At 51.8% G+C, this 24,112-nt stretch overlaps 7 protein-coding genes across 7 annotated transcripts; 6 read left to right on the top strand and 1 right to left on the bottom strand.

Annotated features, from left to right (window-relative positions):
* Window positions 1-1,037: 1,037 nt before the first annotated feature.
* ATEG_01640 (uncharacterized protein) lies at window positions 1,038-3,071 on the top strand (the record flags this gene model as incomplete). The annotated part of the gene is made up of 2 exons (XM_001209005.1): window positions 1,038-1,423; window positions 1,469-3,071. 2 exons carry the CDS (start codon window positions 1,038-1,040, stop codon window positions 3,069-3,071), a joined length of 1,989 nt encoding a protein of 662 aa, XP_001209005.1.
* Window positions 3,072-5,023: 1,952 nt separating this feature from the next.
* Window positions 5,024-7,039, top strand: ATEG_01641 (WD40 repeat domain-containing protein; the record flags this gene model as incomplete). The annotated part of the gene is made up of 4 exons (XM_001209006.1): window positions 5,024-5,352; window positions 5,450-5,577; window positions 5,635-6,221; window positions 6,275-7,039. The coding sequence occupies 4 exons, from the start codon at window positions 5,024-5,026 to the stop codon at window positions 7,037-7,039; spliced, it is 1,809 nt and encodes a 602-aa protein (XP_001209006.1).
* An 839-nt stretch (window positions 7,040-7,878) lies between these two features.
* Window positions 7,879-8,881, bottom strand: pdx1 (putative pyruvate dehydrogenase complex component Pdx1; the record flags this gene model as incomplete). The annotated part of the gene is made up of 2 exons (XM_001209007.1): window positions 7,879-8,757; window positions 8,864-8,881. 2 exons carry the CDS (start codon window positions 8,879-8,881, stop codon window positions 7,879-7,881), a joined length of 897 nt encoding a protein of 298 aa, XP_001209007.1.
* Window positions 8,882-9,518: 637 nt separating this feature from the next.
* ATEG_01643 (uncharacterized protein) lies at window positions 9,519-10,707 on the top strand (the record flags this gene model as incomplete). The annotated part of the gene is made up of 2 exons (XM_001209008.1): window positions 9,519-9,656; window positions 9,808-10,707. The coding sequence occupies 2 exons, from the start codon at window positions 9,519-9,521 to the stop codon at window positions 10,705-10,707; spliced, it is 1,038 nt and encodes a 345-aa protein (XP_001209008.1).
* A 662-nt stretch (window positions 10,708-11,369) lies between these two features.
* ATEG_01644 (cohesin subunit SMC1) lies at window positions 11,370-15,194 on the top strand (the record flags this gene model as incomplete). Its single annotated transcript, XM_001209009.1, has 4 exons — window positions 11,370-14,339; window positions 14,388-14,695; window positions 14,748-15,114; window positions 15,177-15,194. The coding sequence occupies 4 exons, from the start codon at window positions 11,370-11,372 to the stop codon at window positions 15,192-15,194; spliced, it is 3,663 nt and encodes a 1,220-aa protein (XP_001209009.1).
* A 4,365-nt stretch (window positions 15,195-19,559) lies between these two features.
* On the top strand, window positions 19,560-21,326 carry ATEG_01645 (DUF2841 domain-containing protein; the record flags this gene model as incomplete). The annotated part of the gene is made up of 5 exons (XM_001209010.1): window positions 19,560-19,652; window positions 19,709-19,907; window positions 19,974-20,471; window positions 20,649-20,729; window positions 20,788-21,326. 5 exons carry the CDS (start codon window positions 19,560-19,562, stop codon window positions 21,324-21,326), a joined length of 1,410 nt encoding a protein of 469 aa, XP_001209010.1.
* Window positions 21,327-22,023: 697 nt separating this feature from the next.
* On the top strand, window positions 22,024-23,734 carry ATEG_01646 (glycerophosphocholine acyltransferase; the record flags this gene model as incomplete). Its single annotated transcript, XM_001209011.1, has 2 exons — window positions 22,024-22,910; window positions 22,969-23,734. 2 exons carry the CDS (start codon window positions 22,024-22,026, stop codon window positions 23,732-23,734), a joined length of 1,653 nt encoding a protein of 550 aa, XP_001209011.1.
* Between the last annotated feature and the right edge of the window lie 378 nt (window positions 23,735-24,112).

Below are 24,112 nucleotides of genomic sequence, written 5' to 3' on the forward strand. Positions count from 1 at the left end.
ATGGGTGTGATTGATTACTGGTGGTGAGCGAAGCTTACCTATTGCGCCACAGAGACATGCTGTGGCGAAACTGGTAGATTTTTGTTCTTATAGCCCAGTCAAGATTTTTACTAGTACCTATCCATTGTAAGAATGATCAAGCAAGCCATTATTGCTTCCTACAGAGTACGTGCTATGAAAATCAATGTTGTCCATGGCCCAATGTCACAATCCTGTGCAAGTTATCCACCGCCGTGGCCATCCTATTACTCATGTTATTTGTGTCATTGACGGTGATGTTACTTGTTACTTGATATATATAGACGTCCATACATCCAGTGGTCCACCTAGGGCCAAGGACTAGTTAGGGACATCGTCCGGTGGCACACTGCACATGGTAGGCCACACTGCCTGACGGCGAGATAGCCCGGGTATCGTAAAGACCAAGCCCTCCCTTCCCCGAAACGCGCGCCCACCAAGGACCCCCAAACGACCCTAACTCGGTACTCATGTGCCCCTGGCCCTCTGATGACTTGCCCAGAACACCTCGGCCTGCCAAAGTAGCCCAGTACATAGTAGGTAGGCAATCCCACACCCTGTTTGATACATGTCTCCCCTGCTACATAAAGTAGTTCTCCCAACTCGTAACCGTATGCCACACAGCTGAAGTATCTGATCAACAAGGACACACTCGCAATGCAGCGCATAGACAATGCATAGCTATGGTGTCATGCACACGGTACCGCCCACACAGAGTCAGCAGGGACCTGGGACCAGAAAGAATATGCATTTAAAGTAGAGCGAGGATGACGAGGCCGCAAAAGTACGTCGGGGGCGGCGGGGAGTTGTGCTGTTCAAGTAGCAATGATCATTCGCACCCACTGTTGTTTACTACCACTGCTGTTTACCACCCATCAAGGCCATCAACGCGTCTCGACCATCCAACAAACGGACATGTTCTACACATCCCTCACCTCTCACCTCACTACCACACCCAGTCGGTGGTCCTTGCCCACCCACACCAGCACTAAGACAGGATACCCCGAAGCTACTCTATCATGGATGCGGATACATGCCTGCAGGCCCTCGTGCGATGCCACGAACAGTTCAGCACCGAGAACAACCAGGAGAAAGATATACCATGCGACGAAGAAGAACGGACAGGGCCGGTAGATGAGTTCTCAGGACCGCACATTGCCAGGCGATTTGCCGAAGAGGCTGCGAAAGTGCTGACCAAAGAGGAACTTGATCAGCTCACCAGATTTCTCACGAGTCCCAAGGCCCGCAACCACGCCCCAACCCAGATTAAATCCCTAGCACAGGCTGTCCAGACCTTTTACGAAGCGGAGCCTCGGATATCTGGCCTGAGTGCAGAGAGACTCACCATACCTGGGGGCCCCGAAGATGCGGACTTTTGTATTATCCTTCACCTGGCAACCGGGAGGTACATACCCAGAGAATTTTGGAACACAAGAAGCGCAACTATTAGCCTACTAGAGGAGAAGGGTATTAACGAGAAGGTTGCCTTTGGATATGACTGGCACTGGAGAGCCGAGGACGCGTCGTACCTTGCAAGAAGCGATTGTCCAGTACGGAAATGGCCACAAGAGCTCAGACAGCTCCACAACCAACTATCGAAAGACATACTCGACATCCTACCGCTACCTTTTATTGTGACTGCATCTGGATGTACAAGAGACAACATCCGGAAGACACTGTCACCAGCCAGAAAGTCTTTCGACATCCAAATCTCAGAAACGACCGCCCTGAAAGTTGACCTGGACTTTCGTGAAGAAAGTACCTCCAGCAAAAGAGATCTACCGAGTAAATTTCTTCGTCGCCTTATTATCCACGTACACCACCCAGCCTCCGGTTTTGCGTCGACACTAGAGAGACGACCAAGCATGGCGAGTCAGATTGATGCAGGCCTGAACTTTGTCATGTGGCTAACAGGGCAAAAACATGACGCCACCTCATTCCGTCGTACATACAGCCAGGCTGGGCCCGCTGGGAAACGGCCATCTGGCAAGCGGCCCGCACCACTCGCGGAGATGTATGCGTATATCAGAAGGGAGCATAAGGAAGAGAGGACGCTGGAGCTCCTAGAATACACACCGTCATTCCTCAGCTGGGCCACAAGGTACTTGCTGCAGGATCCAGCCCAGATACTTGCACGGGGCCACTCGGTCGCTGGAACAGTGCTCCTGAAAATCCGGAGAAACATGAGAATCGCCCACAAGAATAGGCCACCGCAGACAAAGAAGAGAGGAAAGCCACCAAAAGAAATCACTACACCCGAGACCTTATTCCACGGAAAAACAGTGGCAGTACTTCGATGCGGGGCAGTTAAGCTTAGCTCACCCATCTTCACATTACGATTCCGGATGGCTGTTGATTCTGCAAAGGCAATCATTTCATTGAAAGAAGAACCGAGGATCTATTTCGACGCCGATGGAATTGTTCTTCGGATTAACGACCGGATCGTCTACCAAAAGCCAATTGAGCGATTGCTGACATCCATAAATGGCGAGGAATGGCTAGTCCAGATTACGAATGAGCTACGAGCCCTAACAGCAAACTGTGCTTTGAAAGACGGTCGCCCCCCTACCTCACTCGTTGTAAAACCCCATGACGCCCGACTTGGTGCGAGGTGGAAGAACGGCGAGCTCCAAAGGAAACTGATTGAGGGTAGCATATTCCCATGCACCGAGATGAGTAACATAGCAAAGGTGGGCCGAGTCTACTTTCGGGGAGTGCAATTGTATATCCCCAGAGAGGCGAATTTCGACACGGTTTTCGTCCAATGCGATTTAGTCCCCGAAGGGCTTCGGCACCCGAACATGTGCCCCTCAGCCTGTGAAGATGGAGACCCTGCAATTCGTCTTGGAATAAGGATCAGATACAACACCCAAGGAAGCAACGAGCAGAGAGAATATTGGGCAGCCCTCAAAGGCGCAAACAATACGAAGATATTGAATTCGCTGGTGGATTTTCTCGAGGGGAAAGATGAGGAGTGGACGGAAAGCCAGCCTCGACGGTTTCTTCCCAGAAGCGTCTCCCGAAAGAGAACGAAGATATGCTACACGACATAGAGTCGGAATCATCTACATGGCAAGCTAGGCCTGGGGGGAAGCTTGGAATGATCTGATGACCTGGGGCTTTGACTGCCTGGGACTTGTAAGGTTCGAGCTTATGTAGGATGTGACTTCAGTGTAACTCATGTATGGGGAATTAGAAGCATGACTAGGTACTTAGTACGGAGCATGTTTCATGTCCAGCTAATACGATGTACCCAGGTAGAAAGACAAATAACAGACGTGAGTTGGTAGCAACGAGTGTAGCATAGAAACCGGGCATGGGTATGATGACTGGAGTACTCCGTAATCTCAAGTTTAGGTAACAGTAGCAGAACCTGGACCGAAGTCATACTCTTCCAATGTCCCTAGACAAGTAATGATTGATCTCGGAGATAATATGTACCCCGTATGATTGTATACATCGTGCAGGCACCAATAGAAATTGACCATCTTGAGTACAAGAGTCATGGACGGCATGGTCCCACTGCGGATGTTGCCTGGAGACAATCAAGACCGGACTAAGGGCTTGGCCAGGGCAACTCTTTCTTGACAAGCGCAACGCGTCATACATTTTAGGAGCATCTATGTACTAGATCCACATCAGAAAAGAGGGTAGCCATTGGATGAGCGTAGAATTGTCAGGCGCAGGCCGGTGTTGATAAACGACTGGATAGGGCTCTTTATTGAGCATGGCAGTCTCGGAGTATGAAACGCGGAAAATTCGGCGCCACCAAGAGCCGTTACACTACGACCGTTCGTCCAGCAGATCGGCATGGAACGGGGGTTCGAACAAAGAGGCGTGCTTTCTTTGGTTGGAAAGTCTCCTCCACGCGTTGGTGGCCCAAGCTTTCAAAATTCGCGTTCCCTAGGGCGCGTGGAATGAGGGGCGGTCGCGATAGTTTAGTGTTTGTGGCACCGAAGAATCGGCCGTGGACGCGCAGATCCAATCACCAGACCGGCGGTGTTTCGCGCGTCCAAGCAGGGAGCGTGTCAGTCAAAACAATAACAACAATAACACCAGAACGCCATGACGGGAACACACCAGCATGGTGCCATGTGCTGGATTCTGCAGAGAAAAAGACAATGTTTGCGTTCGGATCCGACCCGAATGTTTTCTGCCTGAAGGAGGCTTTGGTATTGAATTCGTAAATTGGACCTATCGAAGTACTTAGTGTACGGAGTAGATAGGTAACGGTGGGGGAACATCATAGTCCGTAGTACGGGTAACGCGACTTAATATGAAGGAGGCGCCATGACTTGACGGATCGCATAGATGAGGGATCCAATACCATTCCTGAGGCTGGCCTGATGCGGATGACGCTCACCACGAGCCCCAAAGATCATCGCGAGACCTTTCATGTGAGAACAAAAGACCACGTTAAGCATGACAACGAGAGCAACCATCGGGATTGACAGCGAGAAGCAAAGACTCCAACCTCCTCTCGTGTGGCCCAGAAGGGCTTAGCGCACCCGACGCGTGACTGGGAGGACTCCCCTTCCAGACTAACCTACCGCCAAAGAACAGCCCTTGGATCATCTCCAGCTCGCTTTCAACCCTCCCTCCCTCACCAGACGGTGGTTCGGTCGCTCCTCAAATGACCTCCACACCTCGCCTGATTCCATCAAAGTCAGCTCTGGGTCTGGGGAGAGTCCGATCAGTTGATCCTTTGTCTCTATTCCTTTCGACCTACCCTTTATCTGATCATTGTTCGGAAAGCGGACCAGAACCCAACTGTTGTCGCTAATCGGCACCCTTCTTTATTCATCGACTGAACGCCACGACCGCTGTTTCTTTGACTGGAACCTCCCACCAGCCGCAGTCTCTCATTTGTTCGAGAATAGATCCCGGCCCTCATTGTCATTGCGATCCGATTCCTGAAACCTGTCGCATCAACCGCCCCCTTCTTACTGACCCCGGCCGCGACCGCCATTTCAACTACAGGGGATTCCGCTCCTCCGGAACAAGCATGGGCGGCGACAGCAAAGAGCCGAATCTACAAGAGAACCGCCGGGCTGCGGGAGGCGCATCCAGTGCGAAGACGTCGGCCGCCGGAGCGAACGGACTGAGCATCGTGTCTCCCCCGGGTTCAAGGACGCCACCCAGCATGCCTGCGAAAAAGACGCTCTTCTTTCCAGACAATCTAGGAGGACGACAAAGGAACCAAAATGGCTCCGAGCCTATTGATCCTGACGCCTTGACGAAGGCACTGAAGGAATATGAAGACGCCGGTCGCTCTCGCGAGAGAACACCAGGAACCAGTCCGAGTCGAAAAAGACAGCGAGTTTACGGTGATAGGTGAGTAACAGCACCTGACGATGTTGATCAAGTGTTGCACTAATTATGCGACATTGCGATTATCCCTTGGACATAGCGACTGACAATCTATAACCAGGTTCATACCAAATCGAGAGGGACAGGACCTTCAAGCGACGTATAGCTTACTTCATGAGGACGGTTGCCCTTCCACACCATCGAAATCAAAAAGACGCGCACCCCACTCAGAGCTACACTTCCAAAAGAGTTGGTCTTGTTCATAGCCCGAACCACACCAGTTCATCTTAGCTAACCTTTCCCCAGCGGAAGAAGCAAACAGGATGTATTCCCGCGTGTTGCGAAGCGAACTTTTCGGAAATACCGTCCCTCAAGCCGACCTTGATTCTTTATCTCCAGACCACCTCCTAGGCATGAGCAGCGGGATTAATGACAAAACCCGCTCTCACACGCCGCCTTCACATGCTATCTCGAACCTACCGCCCGCCAGCATAACACCATCAACCCCTCATAAAAACCTATTCAACTACGCCTCCCCACGCGCTGGATCAGGACACCCAACCCCTTCAAAGACCCCTCGAAGTCAGCATGGCCCGAACTTGAACGTGCGATCCGAGCTTTACAGCCTATCCCCCATCCGTTACGACAGCCAACGTATTCTTGAGACCCCTCGCAAACAGCCACGTTATGTGAATAAAGTCCCGTACAAAGTCCTCGATGCGCCTGACCTACAGGACGACTTCTATTTGAACCTTGTCGACTGGGGCAGCAGCAATGTGCTTGGCGTCGGGCTAGGAAATTCCGTGTATATGTGGAACTCACAGACGGGAAGAGTAACAAAGTTATGTGAGCTCAAGGATGATACCGTGACCAGTGTCAGTTGGATACAGAGGGTACGTGATCGCAACATGCTACCTAGGGGCTCTATAAAAACTAACGGTACCAGGGTACACATCTTTCCATAGGCACTGGGAAGGGTCTGGTTCAGATTTGGGACGCAGAGCGATGTCGCCGTCTTCGGACAATGATTGGCCATACCAACCGCGTTGGTGCTTTGGCATGGAATGACCATATCCTAACATCGGGATCGAGGGACCGTCTAATCTTCCACCGTGATGTCCGCTCCCCAGATCAGTACCTCCGTCGACTGTCTGGCCACAAGCAGGAGATTTGTGGTCTTCGATGGAACACAGAAGACGGCCAGTTGGCTTCTGGTGGGAATGACAATAAGCTCCTCGTTTGGGACAAATTGAACGAGACGCCACTATATCGCTTTTCCGATCATACTGCGGCTGTTAAGGCGATTACATGGTCTCCTCACCAACATCATCTTCTCGCCTCCGGTGGTGGAACAGCCGATCGAACCATCAAATTCTGGAATACAGCCACCGGGTCCCTCATCAAAGAAGTAGACACCGGTAGCCAAGTTTGTAACTTGGCGTGGTCCAAGAACTCGGACGAAATCATCAGCACACATGGCTACAGTCAGAACCAGATCGTGATCTGGAAATATCCTCGCATGGAGCAGATTGTCTCCTTGACTGGACATACCTTCCGTGTTCTCTACCTGGCAATGAGCCCCGACGGTCAAACCGTCGTCACTGGCGCTGGCGACGAGACCCTGCGTTTCTGGAAGATATTCAACAAACGGCCTGGAAGGGAACATGGGCGTGAAGGAAGCAAGTTGGCAGAATGGGGTACCATTCGGTGAATGATGATCTGTTGATTAATGACAGTGGTGCCGCTGCACCGTCCCTGCACCTCTCACGAGTTGCGATATGCATTAGACACGGCGTTCCATGGCTTTGGCGTTGTTACGACCCCAGTTACATCCTTGGTCGGACTGGGTGGATGGGTTTCTTCACGGTGTGATTTGGCATCTCTCGCATTTTGTGGTCTGCAGCATTTTACGGGCGACTATCGGGTACTCCGTTTTCCTTTTTTTGTTCAATTTCTTCACATTTTCGACATGTATGTTGGGCCTCTGCCTTTGACTTCAGCCTTTGCTTCGCATATTCCGAATTACTTGATAGTGCATGCATGGTGGTCTCCGCCTCCCGCTGCATATGCGTTCACCGAATTCGACCACAGCGACGGCGCTCATGGTGTTTTTGGTGATATGACTACGGCGTTGCTCGAGGATGGCTGGGTTTGCGGTGATCCAATACTCATCTCATCATAATCGCGTATCTCTGGCGCCTTCCTGTCAATCAATGCTTCCGCGTTTAACTTGATGACGAGATGACCTTGTTATTAACTCCATGCATTCCCATTCATATCAGTTAGTGCAGCAGCGCACTCGCGTTGCTACCCCCAGAGATGGAAATGAGAGCACCGCCGTTGATCTTAATGAGATGAAACATGCACATGTGATTTCTAAATGATCATAATTGCGCTTGAGTACATGGCTAGGCAAAGTAAAACAGTAGAATGAATAAAGTAGTCCAATTCCGACACAACCTTTCCCTTTTAAAGATACACTACCGTCGATTGTCAGCTTCCATCCCCACAAGGCCTTCAACCAATCAACTTACATTATGGAGTAGGGATCTATAGAACAAGGCGACCGGGCTCGATCGTCAGCAGCGCCTTGACACGGTCCAGGAAAGCCCGGGCGCGCTTCTCCTCACCAACAGGGACAGTCAAGCTGAAGACGTTCATGGCAGGCGCAGCAGGCTCCACCGTCTCCGGCCGGTAGACCGACTTCTTGGTGACATTTCCACTCAGGATATCGATAATGTCCTCCTCAGCCGGCTGGACGAAGTCGACCTCGGTGGGGGCCTCGACGGCATTCAGCTCGGGAATATAGTCACCACGGGACGTACGGACGGGCTCAGCGCCGAGGATTTCCTCGAAGAGCTCATCGGCGGAGGGGGCGGCGCCTGGCGCCCGGGGCAGGTCGTCGTTTGCGAGATCGGTGGCGCGGGCGAGGAAGGTGGAGAGCGGGATGCTGACGCCCAGGGAGTCCTGGATCTTCTTCTGGACGGACAGCACGGTGGCCAGGGAGATGGAGACGGCGACGGAAGTGGTTGGGGGCGGACGGGCGACGGCGGGCTCCTCGACGACGGCTTCAGCGGGCTTGGGAGGCGCTGGGGGCGCGGCGATCTTGATGTTGCTCAGGTCGAGGTGGCCGAGCTTGTCGATGCGGGCGGCCTGGGCGGACGGGTACTCGGGGGCGATGAGGCCCAGGTAGGCGAGGACGTCGCCCTTGAGCAGACGGCCCTTGGGCCCGGAGGCGGGGATCTTGGACACTTCGGAGTCGGGGATGCCCTTCTCGTGAAGAAGCTGCGTGACGGAGGGGTACAGCGGATAGGCGGGGTTCTGGGTCTGCGCGGCGGCGGAGGAAGCGAGGCCTGAATGACGGCCGCACGAGGCGCCAATGTCAGCGGTGTATCCCGGAAGGCGATGGTTGAGGCGGAGGAGGTTTTTCTGGAGATCGACTCTATCTTAGAACAAACTCCGCGGGCAACTCACGTCTGGTAGGGTTGAGGATACGCGGCTGGCGTCTGGCGAGGGCAGCCGGAAGCTGGCGAACTGAGAAGCTTGCGGCCATTCTGTCTAAATCGGCGTTTTTATTTCTTGTTGAGTGGTCTCAGATGAGAGTGTTCGCTCGAGATAAAGATGTTGCTCTCGGAGAAGGATCTCGCGATGCGCCGCAGGCGGAATTCGCCGATCCAGGAACACAGGGTCAATGTATCCCGCCACCGCAAGAAGAACGGCGCACGGAGGATGGAGATGAGTCGGGCGTATGCGAGAGATGCGGCGATCCGGGGTCAATTGGGCGGGAATGAGTTAAGCTGGGGAATGTCAAGCGATGGGAGGTGTCGGAGAAGGTTGAGGTGAAGTTGTTGGGAGCTTCACCGGCGGCCCCGACGGGGCGGTGGAGTCCGTACATTTTTTTGCCGTTCGATGCCATCAGACCCTGAGCATTCTACACTGAGCATAATCTATAAAATCAGAATTTAATTCTCTAGGCTAGGCTTATCTCAAAAAACAAAACAATGGATGGAGACGCTTCATAATGAAGGCAAGCCAAAAAAAGAAAAGAAAAATGAATCGTCCCTGGGAAGGCTCGAACTTCCAACCTCCTGATTAACAGTCAGACGCGCTAACCTGTTGAGGATTTATTAGCATATGAGTTTGACTGACGATTGGCTGTGAGTGATGCTTACCTATTGCGCCACAGAGACATGCTATGTTCGGCGGCGGCTTTCTATAATTTATATTGCAAACCGTTCTTTTCTACTGTCACCGGTGGAGCTCCGCACTCTTCGCCGACAAGACCGAGTACATCCTTGTCTTTCATCGCTTGTCGCCGTGAGGTCAAGGTAAGTTCATGAGCCCTCTTCCTGATCCCTCAGTAAACATATCATCCGCATTCTATCAATTGAATCTCCGCGCACCTAATTTCACCCATAGTTTCTGCGGTATTCGTGGAGATCAGTCGATTCTTTGCTAACAACCGTCGTGATTGCAAAGTCCACAATGTTCGCTCGATCCTCTGCCTTCCGGATATTTGCCCACCAATGTCCTAAAACCTCCTCCCTGCCAGGCCTTCAGGGCTCGCTCCCAACCTGGCGATACTTTACATCGAGCGCGCCTCGAGCAAAAGCCGCAACGAAAGGCAAGAAGCAACAACCCAAGTCCGTGAAGCCTTCCACGCCATCGAAAACCTATTCTCCTCCAGAAGAATCTCTTAAGTTTGCCGGCCGTCGCCCAGAAGGATTTGGAAAGCTCGAACGGAAAGTCGCCAAGGAAGGAAAAGTGCTCCTCTTCAAGGCTCCGTCGCATCGCAGCTACGTGCTAGGCGCCTACGGCATTACGGCCTTTTGCTTCGCTTACTCTGTGTACAACTCCAATGCTGTATTCCGTGACCCCGTCGTGCCCCTGCCGATGTGGCAGCAGGCTCTGTTTGGAGGTGTCTGCGTCATGATGAGCGTGATGGGCACAGTGTTCCTGTTCAAGACGGGGAGATTAATTCGAACGGTGAATGCGGTCAATGTCAATGGACAGACGTACCTCCGGTTTACCGTCCGGAGCATGATTCCCTTCAAGAAGCCATATGAATTTGATACTCTGCCTCGCCAAATCGCTTTCTCCCGTCGGCTGGTCGTTACGCCCGAGACGATGCACCGCATGGAAAACCCTGGAATCGCCCAGCCCGAGCAACCGGCGCGCACGAGCATCTACAAGTTGCCATTGACGAAAATGAGCCAGATTCTTTGGCGAGTGTTTCGATCTGTGCGCCAGCTGTTCACCACGGAGGATTTCATTCTGTTGGAAGTTGAGGGCCAGAAGGGCGTGTTCCGTATGGACTCTGGTGGCTATGTTTCGGAGGACTTCCTGGTGGTCGGAAACCCAGTGAGCATTGCTCGTTGAAGCAGGCATCAGGCGTCTTACTGGGAGTTTGAGATCACCTTATCTTTCTTACAGTGTTTAACTATCCACCTTTTGTTCCTTTTGGATCCGGTCAGTCCGGCATTTTCAACCTACCCAAGCGAACACTATGTATATATAGAATAGAGCCTATGAGTGCAACTGTATTATGAATCCGATATCGAACTTGAATACCCAGGTAGTCCAGCAAGCCGTGGTTGTTGGGAACCACGTGATCGGGCGCGTCTCCTAATCGGCGGCCGTGACGCGACTTCCGCCTCACTATCGATCGCGCCGGCCCCTCCAAACACCTCGACTTGACCCCAGCGTTACCCCAGACGCATCCCACGCAGATTCGGTGTCCCATCCTCTGAACGCCTGTTTCCTGCCCCGCGGTCGCTCGAAAGCGGCTGCATTGTCGCACGATGGGGAAACTTATCCGCCTTGAGCTTTACAGTATGCATCTTGTTCGCAGAATACTACGGGGCCGGAAAAGTTGCTGACCATCTCTTCAGACTTCAAGTCATACAAGGGACACCACACTCTTTTGTTTGGCGATGCTTACTTTACCTCGATCATTGGGCCCAACGGGTCTGGAAAGTCCAATTCGTATGTTACCCGCGCTCTTTAGACGCGGAGTTCGTTTTGCGCTGACCTCGGTTAGGATGGACGCCATTTCTTTCGTGCTCGGAATCAAATCGTCGCACCTGCGGTCAACCAACCTCCGCGACCTCGTCTACCGCGGCCGTGTCTTGCGAACGTCGAAACTCGATGCCGACGGAAACGTCATTGATGGGGAAGTGAACGGAGATGAGGACAACGCGGAGGACGGAGTCGACGGAGAGCTCTCGCAGGATGCCAACGGCTCGAATGACCCGCGCACCGCGTGGGTTATGGCCGTCTATGAGGACGACGCAGGTGAGGAACAGCAGTGGCGTCGGTCCATTACGAGCCAGGGTGTCAGCGAGTACCGGATCAACAACCGCATCGTCACGGCGCAGCAGTACAACGAGGCTCTGGAGGCGGAGAACATCCTGATCAAGGCGCGCAATTTCCTCGTCTTTCAGGGTGACGTGGAGGCCATTGCGTCGCAGTCTCCCAGGGATTTGACCCGCTTGATCGAGCAGATATCCGGAAGTCTCGAGTACAAGGCTGAGTACGAGCGTCTGAAGGCAGAGGCCGAGGAGGCGGCGGAGCAGCAGACTGTGCAGCTCAACCGTCGCAGAGGTATCAATTCTGAGATTAAGCAGTACCAGGAGCAGAAGCGCGAGGCCGAAAACTACGCTAGAAAAGCAGAGGAGCGTGACCAGGCCATCATCACGCATATATTGTGGAAGCTCTTCCACTTCCAGCGCCTGATTGACGCTTCCAGTGCAGACATTCTCAAGTACCAGGATGAACTCAAGGAATATCGACGGGGTGTTGAGAAGTACGAAAAGAATGTTGAGGAGGCAAAGAAGGAACACGCCAGCGTTGGTCGAAATGTTGCAAAGGCCGAGAAAAATATCATGAAGAAGGAGAAAGAGATTGAGGAGGCTACCAATGCTTTGGTTCCTGTTGACGAGAAAGTCGAAATCACTCGGAAGAAGGTTGAGCGGTTTGCCTCCCGAATTGAAGAGATCGGCAAAGAGCGCGATTCCCAGTCCGCCAACATGAAGCAGCTGGAGAAAGATTTGAAGGTCGTTGAGAAAGCCCAGGCTCAGTGGGAAGCGGAGTGGCAGAAGACCATCAGCAAGCAAGGCAGACAGCTCAGCGATGCCGACCAGCAGGAGTACAATCGGCTCAAGGAGGAGGTTAGCAGGCAGACTTCTGCCGAGCAGCTGAATCTTGATCACTTGCGACGACAAAGGAAGATGGAAGCTGAAGCATACAATAGCCTGAAGAGCAAATTTGAGGCTACGGAATGGCAGCTCAAGTCTTTACAATCCGACACACAATCAATGACTGAGCGTAAGAAGACTCTTAACGATACGATCAAGAGTACCTCGAAAGAGATCGAAAGCAAGAAAAAAGACCTGAACGCCCTCACCTCCGAACGGCTCCGTGTCTCGCAGATGAGGACGGAACTTGAGGAGAAACTTCAGGTGGTCTTGAAGAAGCTTCTGGAGGCCGATGATGGGAAGAAACAGACCGAAAAGGAGCTTAGAGTCAAGGAGTTGATCTCTACTCTCAAGCGCATTTTCCCAGGTGTCAAGGGCCGCGTCAGCGACCTCTGCAAACCGAAGCAGAAAAAATACGCCGATGCTGTTGCCACCGTTCTTGGTCGTCACTTTGACGCTATTGTTGTGGACAATGAAAAGACAGCTAAAGAGTGTATCCAACATCTGCGTGACCAGAGAGCAGGCCAGGCGACTTTCATTCCTCTGGAAACCATTCAAGTGAAAGCCTTCAACTCGAATCTTAAAGGAATGCACCGTGCAATGCGACCAGCGATTGAGACAGTGGATTACGATGACTCTGTCGCTAGAGCGATTAGCTACGCCTGTGGGAACGCCATCGTGTGCGATGACTTGGCAACGGCCAAGTATCTGTGCTATGAAAGGAATGTTGACGCCAGAGCCGTAACTCTCGACGGGACCATCATTCACAAGGGAGGTTTAATGACGGGTGGTCGCGGGCCCCAGCAACAGCACTCAAAGCGCTGGGAAGATTCGGAGGTGGAAAACCTCTACAAGCTTAAGGACAAGCTCATGGCCGATCTTGCCAGCCTGCCCAAGGGGCACCGGAGAGGTACAGAAGAGGAGGCCCTGCAGGGCGAGCTTGTTGGTCTTGAACAGCGTCTGGCTTATACCAAAGAGGAGCTGAAGGCGCTTGAAAGGAATCTTCAAAGCAAGAAGAGCGAGCTTGATTTCACCAAGCGTCAGCTGGAAGATCTGAGGCCGAAGTATACCGAGAAGCAAGAGACTTTGGAAGAGCTCGACCAGACGATCGCCACATCCCAAGAGTCCGTCAGTAGTGTTGAGGACGAGATTTATCGCAAGTTCTGCAAGCGTCTTGGATACAGCAATATCCGCGAGTACGAGATCCAACAAGGCTCACTGCACGAAGAAGCATCCCAAAAGAAGCTGGAATTCACCACACAGAAAAGCAGGATTGAGAACCAGCTTAGCTTCGAAAAGCAGCGGCTGACCGCTACGATTGATCGGATATCAGGTCTCGAGGCTCAGCACCAACGTGATGTCAACATGATTGAAGAGCTCCAGGCGGAACAGGAACGCATCCGGAACCAGTTGGATGAGTTCAACGCCGAGCTTGATATCCTTCGCGAGCGTTTGGAGGAGCAGAAGGAAGCATATGCCCAATCTGCTGAGAACCTTGCCCAACATCGCCGAGAACTCCAAAAGCGGAGCCGAGAAGTGGAAGGTGTCTTGAAGAGTATCAACGCTTTGGAAGCAGAGATCCAACGCAATTCGGCCAGTCGATATGCTCTTCTCCGCCGTTGCAAGCTTGAGGACATTGATCTTCCGCTGACCGAAGACTCTAATCCATTGGATCAGCTTCCTATCGATGATCTTGTTCAGGCAGCTGACCCCGATGCGATGGACGTGGACGAGGATGGCGCTGGTGGTACTGGTGCCGTTCAGGACTATGGCATTGAGGTCGACTTTGACTCCTTGGGGGAGACCCTTAAAGAGGTGAGTAGCCAAGGCCATCTTCAATTAAATGTATGCTGACTTCTGTAGGAATCGGATGAAAAGGTTGAAGAGGAACTACTCGACAAAGTTCGCTCTCTCAACAATGATCTCGATAAGATGGCACCGAACACGCGCGCAATGGAGCGATTAGAGAGCGTAGAGAACAAACTTCGGGCTACGGAGAAGGACTTCGAAAATGCTCGCAAACACGCCCGCAAGACTAAGGAAGATTTTGAGGAAGTGATGCAGAAACGCTCTGATCTGTTCAACAAAGCTTTCTCTCATATCTCCGAGCAAATCGGCCCCATCTATCGTGAATTGACGAAGAGCCCTGGCTACCCCATGGGCGGCCAAGCGTAAGCCCTGCTGACCCATGCACCAAATGTCTGGATGCTAATGCAATAACAGCTACTTGGATATTGAGGATTCAGATGAGCCATACCTCGACGGCATTAAATACCACGCCATGCCCCCATTGAAACGATTCCGAGATATGGAGCACCTCTCTGGTGGTGAGAAGACAATGGCGGCTTTGGCATTGTTGTTCGCTATCCATTCCTACCAGCCATCGCCGTTCTTCGTTCTCGACGAGGTCGATGCTGCGCTTGACAACACCAACGTTGCTCGGATTGCCAACTACATCCACGACCACGCTGCCCCCGGTATGCAGTTCATTGTCATCAGTTTGAAGACGGGACTCTTCCAGAACAGCGAGGCTCTGGTAGGTATTTACCGAGACCAGAACGAAAACAGCAGCAAATCTTTGACACTGGATGTAAGTATACACCTCTACCACTTTGTACGATTGATAGGCATTGACTGACATATTCTTACCAGCTTCGGAAATACAATTAATTCAGCGGCTGGATGGGGTTGTGCGCATGAGATACCAAGATAGCTTTAACTTCTGGGATTTGTAGAATATTTTATTGGTTTCTCTATGTTCTTTTCATTTTCATGATTTATAGCTCGATGGGGTATGATACGGCAAGGCAATCGAACTGCGTCTGAGATTTAATGGTGCCTGAATAAAGTAGGATAGTGCCGGGGTGTTCTAGATGTAGTTTCCTGGGAGAAGGTCGAGGTTGCAGTGGTCTATGCCCGACTTACCTGCCTATTCAGTCCAGTAGAAGCATGTTCAGAGGCGGAATGGTCTCCAGAATGTCTCCTGTCAACAGGCACGCTATATGTTGTTGCTGAAGGTTGTGATCGACGCTTACTACTATGTCCACACCTAAGGGGACCTGTGTTATATGTCGACTCATCGTATGTAAAATATATATAAACGGTCCGCGACCCTCTACACCGTGAAGATAGGAATCCGAAGAAGAAGTGTCTACAATGTCAGTGTCGTACAGAAGAAGAAACTAGCGAAAACAAGATATCAAAGCGTCTCTAGTGGCGCAATGGTGTACCACTACCAGATAGTTTTAACCTTGCGCTCTGGGCCACCCCGGATACACCAAATGTGTCTGATACATATACGGCGGCGAGCTTGTGTATGTCCCACCCAATGCATCAGGGAGACGCGTTGGTGGCGCGGAGATAAGCCACCACAACGCGTCGGCCAAAGGTAAATCTGGCGGGTAAGAAGCCTGGGTGCTGCCTGTGACTTGCGGGAGTATCAATAGACTTTGGCATGGAAGCCTATCTATCTACTGATAGACAGGGGCGGAGGATCCGAGCACATCATCAGAAAGGCTATGGTGGTAGTAGTGTGTTATTGGTGCGCATGCTTCGTCGCCTCCACGGCAGATAAGTGTCGGCGTTTCCCACTCGCCTTGGATCCCAAGGGTGAATTCAGGTTGCCTTCGTAGGCGGCCTGGGAGTATTTTCGTAGCAATCTGTTCTCACACAAAAAAGGGATCAGTGCACGTTCGGGATTTGGATTGAGGAACATAGTTAGAGTTCAGTTTTCGAAGGCACTGGAGAAGCAAAGGCTCTGCGGACACGGAGGCTCCAAGTGGAGAAAGGCGTCTTAATTTCCATGTTAGTTAGCTGTTGTATATCCTTGCGACGATGACTGAAGTGGAAACAATGAGACCAATGGAACATTCGATTCCTGTGCAGAAGAGCCACATGGCCATGGTCTCAAGCTTAGTGCATCCCACAGCCGAAAGGCCTCGTCAACAGAGGCAGATAGGAGTTTGAAACGTCAGGAGTGGATGGCGTTGGATTGTGACTAGCATGGGGCGCATCCCATTGCCAGGCAGAAAGATCTTCTTCAACACAGCCCTACTCCGTAAAACAACACAATAAGTGGAGATCTAGATGGGGTCGAAGTTAGATTAAGAGTGAGTATCGCAGAGCGGAATGGCGTCCTCAGCCGGGCCCTTCAAAACTGAAAGTCAACATTGTCACTTTCACGATGCATCGATTTTCCTGACACCCGGCCCTTCCTTGCAGGTTTTCTTTCCGTGGCTCATTCAACGCGACACGGTCGCCTATCACTACGTCAACTAGAGCCGGAAAAGACCGAAGCTGTCGGGGTATTTGCGTAAGTGCATCAATATCGGCAAGTGTGAAACCAATAGTGCAAGTATTGTGACATAAAATAAATCACCGACCCATGGGAGTGGCAATCCCGCCCGACACCCGACCAGATGGTGCCCGTCGGAACTTGGCGGACTGTGGGTTGGGCCCGGTCCTCCATCGATCGATGACTCTAGATGTCAGGAGTTTATGGATCGAATGGTCGGTGTGGAGAGGACCATTGATCTGCACTGACGGGAGCGATATCTCATAAATCCACGGACCAATGAACTGGCACAGACACGCAGAGATCCTTCAGGTATTCGAGGCCCAATTGATTCATCCATTTCTCGAAAGTGCTCAGGCACCGTGTCATGGCTAGGATCCCTACTGATGGGGTGCTTTTTCATATGTTACGCTCTCCTTCCGATAGTTTGGTGCCTGGAGTTTCGAGTATGGAGATGCATCGATCGTGACCACCGAGCCTTACCCCGTACTCCGTAGATAGCAAGTGCTAAGCGGCTCTCAGCGATGGACTGAGTATGGCCATAAGTGACACAAATCCTCTCGTGATAATACCTCGTACACTGCTCTTGACAGGCATCATTCAGATCCTAGTTCAAAAGTCTGCATGCGGGTCTTCCCGGGCGAAGGCCAACTTGACATAACCGCGGACTTAGCATCAAGTACGTACGTGGCGACTTTGCTGACGAGAGTTGGTTCATCGAGAGGGAACAGAGAGTGATCTCAAGGAAAGCCGATAGGAAAAAGAAGACGCCAGTCCACTTTCCCCGCAAAGAAGCGAGGGGGCATGGTCGGGCGTCTTCTTGCATGCTGGGTCGTGTTTCTTATTGGTCTCTGTCCCTGCAAAGCCAGGTATCTGGCGAAGGTGGCGTTGAATGGCTGACTGACTGCTCGCGATGCTATCTGTCGCCTGCCGTCCGGGATCAAGCCCGATCCAGATAGTTAGGTGGCTATCATATACGGTAGCCCGGAGGTCCGTGTCCTGTCCATGTCATACAGCATTGGATCCTCTTTGCTTTTGCCGGCACCTTCCCGCATTTGTTAACCATCGACGCATTTTTCGCTGGGTATAATTCCCGTTGTTGCACATCGACGAGAACGAAGCCCAATGGTGATCATTGGAGAAGTTATCCGAGTTGACAAACAAAGCCCTGGAACCTCTAGTGAACCTGAGAGGCAGTCCAGAACAAGAACAACCGTGGTGGAGATTAGACAGCGTTTACCATGACAGCCGCGTAACCTAGCTTACTGCGGGGTGGGCCTGTGATTCGACAGGGAAATCCAGGATAGGGCCCCCCTATAGTTCTTGTCAACGCCCGGACTCTCCGGGCAGGGTATCCATGGAGCTGTCTGCGTTCCAGCTGAACTTTAATCTCTTGAAACGATCCCGGGCATTCTTGACGCAGGATCTGCCCTGACCAGCGGTCTGGACTAGTCCATGGCGCTAGAAAACCATTGGATGTTCGCTTCGGTTGATTTGGCAAAGGGAATCGATCCCACTGGTGGAGAAGTCATCCTGAACGCAGCGGCGTTTGCATCCCCTTAGCTGGTCTCCTTATGATCCGATGACTGGCTGAAAGATCCAGACCGTTACCCTAGCGAACCGTGTGGAGAGGCTAGAAACAGTCTGTGCTGGACTATCCCCAAGCCCCAACGGATGTTCCGTGTGACACTTGACACCCCAGTGGGATCTTAGCACACTGGAATCGGAGCGGTCTTGTATTATTGATCGTCCGGATTTTTACCGATGTGGAACGGCAAGTCAGAGTTTGCTTGATAGACAGGCCTTGAGCTGAGTGGGAATTGCCACTGATTACCTTTCCCTTGGGAAAGGAACTAGTGAGAAGGCCAAGGAGCAATTGCATGCATGACTTAAGAGAGGCAAAGGTCTCAACGCTATGTTGACACAGAGATTGAGTAGAGTTGGAACAAGATTTGACGTGATACTTGTGACACCTAGGATTGGCTCCATGCTGTACCATCAGAGTCCTCAGGATGTCACCCGATGTTTATGGAGACCGACGTATTGTGGTTTTCATTTGGCGTTGCCTTGGTGTGAGGATGGCTCCGTCGCAGTTGATCTCCACTCCCCGGAGCTTGGGATGGGACCCGGATTCTGTAGATCAGTTAGTGAAACTCGGGGTTGTAAATCGCACCTCGATCGAAGATTCGAGGTTCAATTTTTCGTGCCATGGTCCACAAGAGGAGCAGGGTTCCTTGGGAAGCCGGAATAAGAAAAGACGAGAAAATGCAGGCAAAACGCCATACACGCACGAAGATGGAGACATTCGATTCCTGATGGACCCCAGGCAATCTATCCCTCTATGTATGCATTTGTTTTCCTTGCATTAGTCTGTCAAATCTTCGCAGCCACCAATTGTGTTGGATTCGCGTGCTATGCCGTTGATCAGGATCTCGGGACCCGTACTTTTGCCTCTTAGTCGCAGGCTGGATAAACCAATAGACGTATTTATATTTTGGTTTTTGACGTATGGTGTTTAGGTTTTCAGGAGCCACTCCAAATATTCGCGTGGCTCTGAAGTGAAACCCGGTGCACCTCGAAGATTCTTAAGGGACGGATGTTCCTCTAGTCTGCAGACACATGCAGTGAAGTGGCCTTCCAACACCGAAGCCGGAGAAAAAAAGGGAGCTCTTCTTTCAGCCTTACCTTTTGGGAGTGACCATATCAGTGTGCGGGCTCTGACGAGTCTCACCAAGTGCAAGATGGAAACGATAGGTCAGCCTGTCACGGCAAAGGATGAGGAGCGGCCGCCCATGTTGCCGTACTCTGATGTGACTGCCCGACCGAAGATGACGGTATGAGATGGTGTCGCAAAAAACGTCCCAGTCGTGATTATTAAGACGCTTTATAGGAACTCCCATGCACTCAGCCGATGTCATTTAACTTTCCGTTCGCGCACTTCGCGTTGATGTATATCAACCGCCATGGGGAACTCCAGGTGGAAGCCTCACCCTCGATCGCGGGGTATGAGAAGGGAATCTTTACAGAGGATGTAAGAGAAAAGTTCCTCAAGTCCGCAACGGTTGGATGGCAGCCAAATATGCAGTCTGGTGAGTGAGGCTGGTCCCTCGACGGTGTGGTTGGAAGAGATCCGAAGCTGAGAGAATGTACGGCAGGCACAGTTGGTCACATGGACAACGACATCACGGGAAAGCAACAAGCCTTTCTGGCGAATCCCACGGCCCAGATCGGCTTACAACAATCGTCGGGCAGCTGGTATCAACCACAGTCTGGACTCATTCCTTGCGAGTGGCAATCGTTTCAGAACAAGCGTCACCGTCGCAACATGAGACGGGTGGGCTCTGCGTACGGCCAAGATTCGGATTCGATCTCACCCACACCTTCACTCCGGTGGTCTGCGCTTCGAGTTGGAAATCAGGAGCTTTTGCGAACTTATTATGACAAAGCGTTCGAGAATTTCCAGCAGCTGAACTGTCGAGCGATTGCAAAAGCCTTTGTCAAGCTGGTGGAACCCCGAAAGCAAGTCAACCACCCGTACAATGGCCGGAAGACAACGGGAGGATCATCGCAGCGGGTCGACCCTGAGTTGACAAAGCCCAAATGGTGGCCAGCAGGAGTCACTCACCGGGAGCCGGACCATCTTCTAAAAGCAGGTATGGCGACCCACGCTATCCCCACGAGGTGTGTGACGAGGTTCTTGACTGACACTTTCCTGCACAATGTAGATCGCATCCGACTGCTTGTCCATATACTTTGCGAGTTGAAGGAGTCCCATGGAATTACGGCGGCCAAGTTGAGGGAAGCAGGCCAAGATGTACGACGACAGATAGTACCGGCAGAGCGCTCACAGGTCCTCGACGAGATTTACTACGTTCGAGAGATGGAGGAAATGTATCTCGACGGGAAGATCAGTATGTTCCCAGCAAGCCACATTGTTTTATGAACTTGGGGGCTAACATCCGGTACCAGGTGGAGATACCGTCATCCATGTGTCCCATGTCCACATGGGAGAAGCGTGTGTTGCATCTGAGCTGCAGGCGCAGGTAACTGATTCCAGCTTCTGTGACCCGTCTCTCGCGACGAGCTCGATGAAGAGGAACGTGTCTAATATTGTGGACAACCAGTACCACGGAATTGGCCATGAAGCGCCTCAGTCATCTTTTGAGGGAGGACATGCCACCATGGCAAATTATCAGACAAAACAATCGAACGCGCAAGACACTCACCCTCCTTTGTCTCCGGCATCCTCTCCTTCGATCAGCCGAAAGAGTTCGTTGGAGAGCAGTCTTACAACCTATTCAGATGATATACATCCGGGCGTGTTGGCTCCCAGCGACCAGAACCGTGGTCTCTGCGAACCTAAAGACGTCAATCCCGGGGGAGTTTCATGTTTGCCGGAATACTTCACGCAGCACATGGCGACTCAGACAACAACACAGCACCATAATGCGGGGTTCTGGAATCCTCTGCCTCATGCGCATCAACCTTTAGCCTTCCCGGGCTACTGAGTTGTGATCTATAGCGGACTGCCTTTGTTTGATTTTTTTCATACATATTACGGGGGAGTTATGGCGATGAATTTCACTGGGACCATGTATGCATTAAGTGGGCTCTAAGGGGACTCTGGGATTGGTATTCTGTAATAATAAGATATACATAGATCACTAGACCTGAACATGATCATACTTATCATCCACCATCAATCTAAGATCTCCTGTCGGTAGTACTACTAGTAGTATGGAACGCCAAGCACACCCGCGTCGATCCCCGACGTCTGGACCCGTGGATTCCACCTGGGCCAACCAGGAGCTCCCGCCCACGCACACGCCGTTCTTCACTCTTCCAACTTGTCCTTCCTCTCCTTCACAACCATCTCTGTGCCCATCGTGGATCCCCGCACGTTATCGCCTGTGGTTACTTCTCGCCGTTGGTTTCGTTTGATTCTCGAGTCAGGCGCCGTGGACTCTGAACGCGACTGGCGCATCTAGTGTCCGGATCCGAACTTTGGTCCCGATCAAGGAGGGTAGTAGGTATGTACCACGCAGGAGGAGGAGTGTTCGTGGGTCATGGCTCGATGATACTCTGACGGTATATATCGAGTCACCCGAGCCTATCTTTTTTCTTTTCTTCTTCTTGCCCTCATGCCACCACCTGTCTCGAGAGGCTCGTCTCTACCCCCCCGGACCGAGGGAGCACACTTTAACCATGGCGATACTAATGTTCGGCCGTTTTCTTAGTCGATCCTTGCCTCATCACCGCGACGGCCCTACGATCTTCTCTTTCCAGCAGAAACTCATCATGGAGGGTGGTGGTCCGTCTTCTACTGCGGGCGCCTCACCGGTGCTGGAACCTGTTGTCAACGATGAACTCTCCGATGCCGAAGATCTCGCGGCGGACAACTTCTATTCTCCGCCTGCAACACCCGGACTATCGCGAACCCCTTCCTTTTCATACCAGGATGACTGGGATACGTTTCCCTCCCTGGACCATTTTACCGTCTTCGACCTGCTCGACAACCTCGCCCTGTCCCAAAGACTCGAGAAGCTTCAGCGAACTATAAACCTCCAGAAAGATAAGGTTAAACAACAGCGTGAGAAGCTCAAGTCGAGCTCGGTGAATGCCAAGAATCGCGTCGTCGGAGAATGGAAGAAACGCGTCCCGACTGCCGACGAACAACTCGACAAGTACCGCCGTCGCATGAAACATGGGGTTGAGCGCCTGGGGAAGCAGTGGAACGCGACTGCGACGGTGACCTTGCGCGAGAAGATATCCTTCATAGCCGGCGTTTTGAACATATTCGTCAGTGGCTACCTCATCGGAGGCCATCCGGAATACTTCTATATCTGGTTCAGTGTACAGCTTCTATACTTCATGCCGATTCGGTATTACAGGTACCACAAGAAGGGCTACCATTATTTCCTTGCGGATCTATGCTACTTTGTCAACATGCTCTGCATGTTGAGCATTTGGGTCTTCCCGCAATCTGCACGGCTGTTTATCAGCACGTTCTGCCTCACATTTGGCAATAACGCCGTGGCGATTGCTATGTGGAGGAATTCCATGGTCTTCCATAGCATGGACAAGGTCGTTAGGTAAGGCTTCAGCCATCGATTGAATAGGTTGCATTGATTTCGCTAACGCATATGGCAGTTTGTTCATCCATATCATGCCCCCGGCCACTCTGCACTGCTTGGTGCATTTGACCTCCGCTGAGATCTTGAAAGAGAGGTTCCCGGCCATCTACGCCATCAAGTTCAGTGAGCCAGGCTCGCCGAACCATTTCTCGCTTCTGGCTATGATGGGTTGGGCGACTTTGCCGTATGTGATCTGGCAATCAGCCTACCATTGTTTTATTACAGTGCGTCGGGCCGAAAAGATTGCCGCGGGCCGCCCGACCAGTTTCACCTGGCTTCGCAAATCCTATGCAAAGACCTGGATCGGGAAACTCGTGCTGAACCTGCCAGAATCTTTACAGTCTCCGGCCTTCATGGTAATTCAATATCTCTATGCACTCTTGACGATGATTCCGTGCCCGCTCTGGTTCTGGTCTCGCTGGGCAAGTGGGCTGTTCCTGACGGCACTTTTCATCCTGAGCATCCACAACGGTGCCACCTACTACATCGATATCTTCGGTAACCGTTTCCAGAAGGAACTGGAAGAGCTGAAGCGAGATGTTGCGCGGTGGCAATCGTCACCCGAGGGCTCCATGAGCCCGACAACCCTGGGGGGATCGGATAGTGCTGCTGCGGTGGGGGCTCAAGTCTTGGATGACTCGGCGGGTACTTCTAAAAATAATGGCGGATCTGACCAGGCCAGTCTGGACCGAATTCCGCCACTTGATTCTGAAGCCGCCACGACTGGTGCACAGGATGCCAACAACCGCTCAGAGCCTGCAGTGTTGCGGGAGAGGAGATGATTTCTCATTTCTTCTTTACGTGGGTCGCTTTCACCGTTTTATGCAAAGATCCTTGGTGCCTGGTCCCAACTTGGACCATTCTTTCTCTTATTTTAATCGTCTTTGGACCTGAATCATGATACCCAACTGTATAGTCGATCGTTATTGTTTGAGATAAGCTGGTTTAGATATCGTTTTGTGCTATACCTAGGTAGACGACTCTGTGAAGCTGAGGAGTTGGTATTTACATAGTAGTGCTCACATTATGGGTTATATGCTTGCTTGTGACTGTCTTAGATATGAACACTACCGTATTTGTATGCATTCTTTCGTGCATCAAAGATTCATTATGATGTCTTCCTAACTAGTCTACTTTCTACCTATGTTAGTGGCACATGT

Source organism: Aspergillus terreus, genomic scaffold (assembly GCF_000149615.1).
Source record: "Aspergillus terreus NIH2624 scaffold_2 genomic scaffold, whole genome shotgun sequence".
Lineage (NCBI taxonomy): Eukaryota > Fungi > Ascomycota > Eurotiomycetes > Eurotiales > Aspergillaceae > Aspergillus > Aspergillus terreus.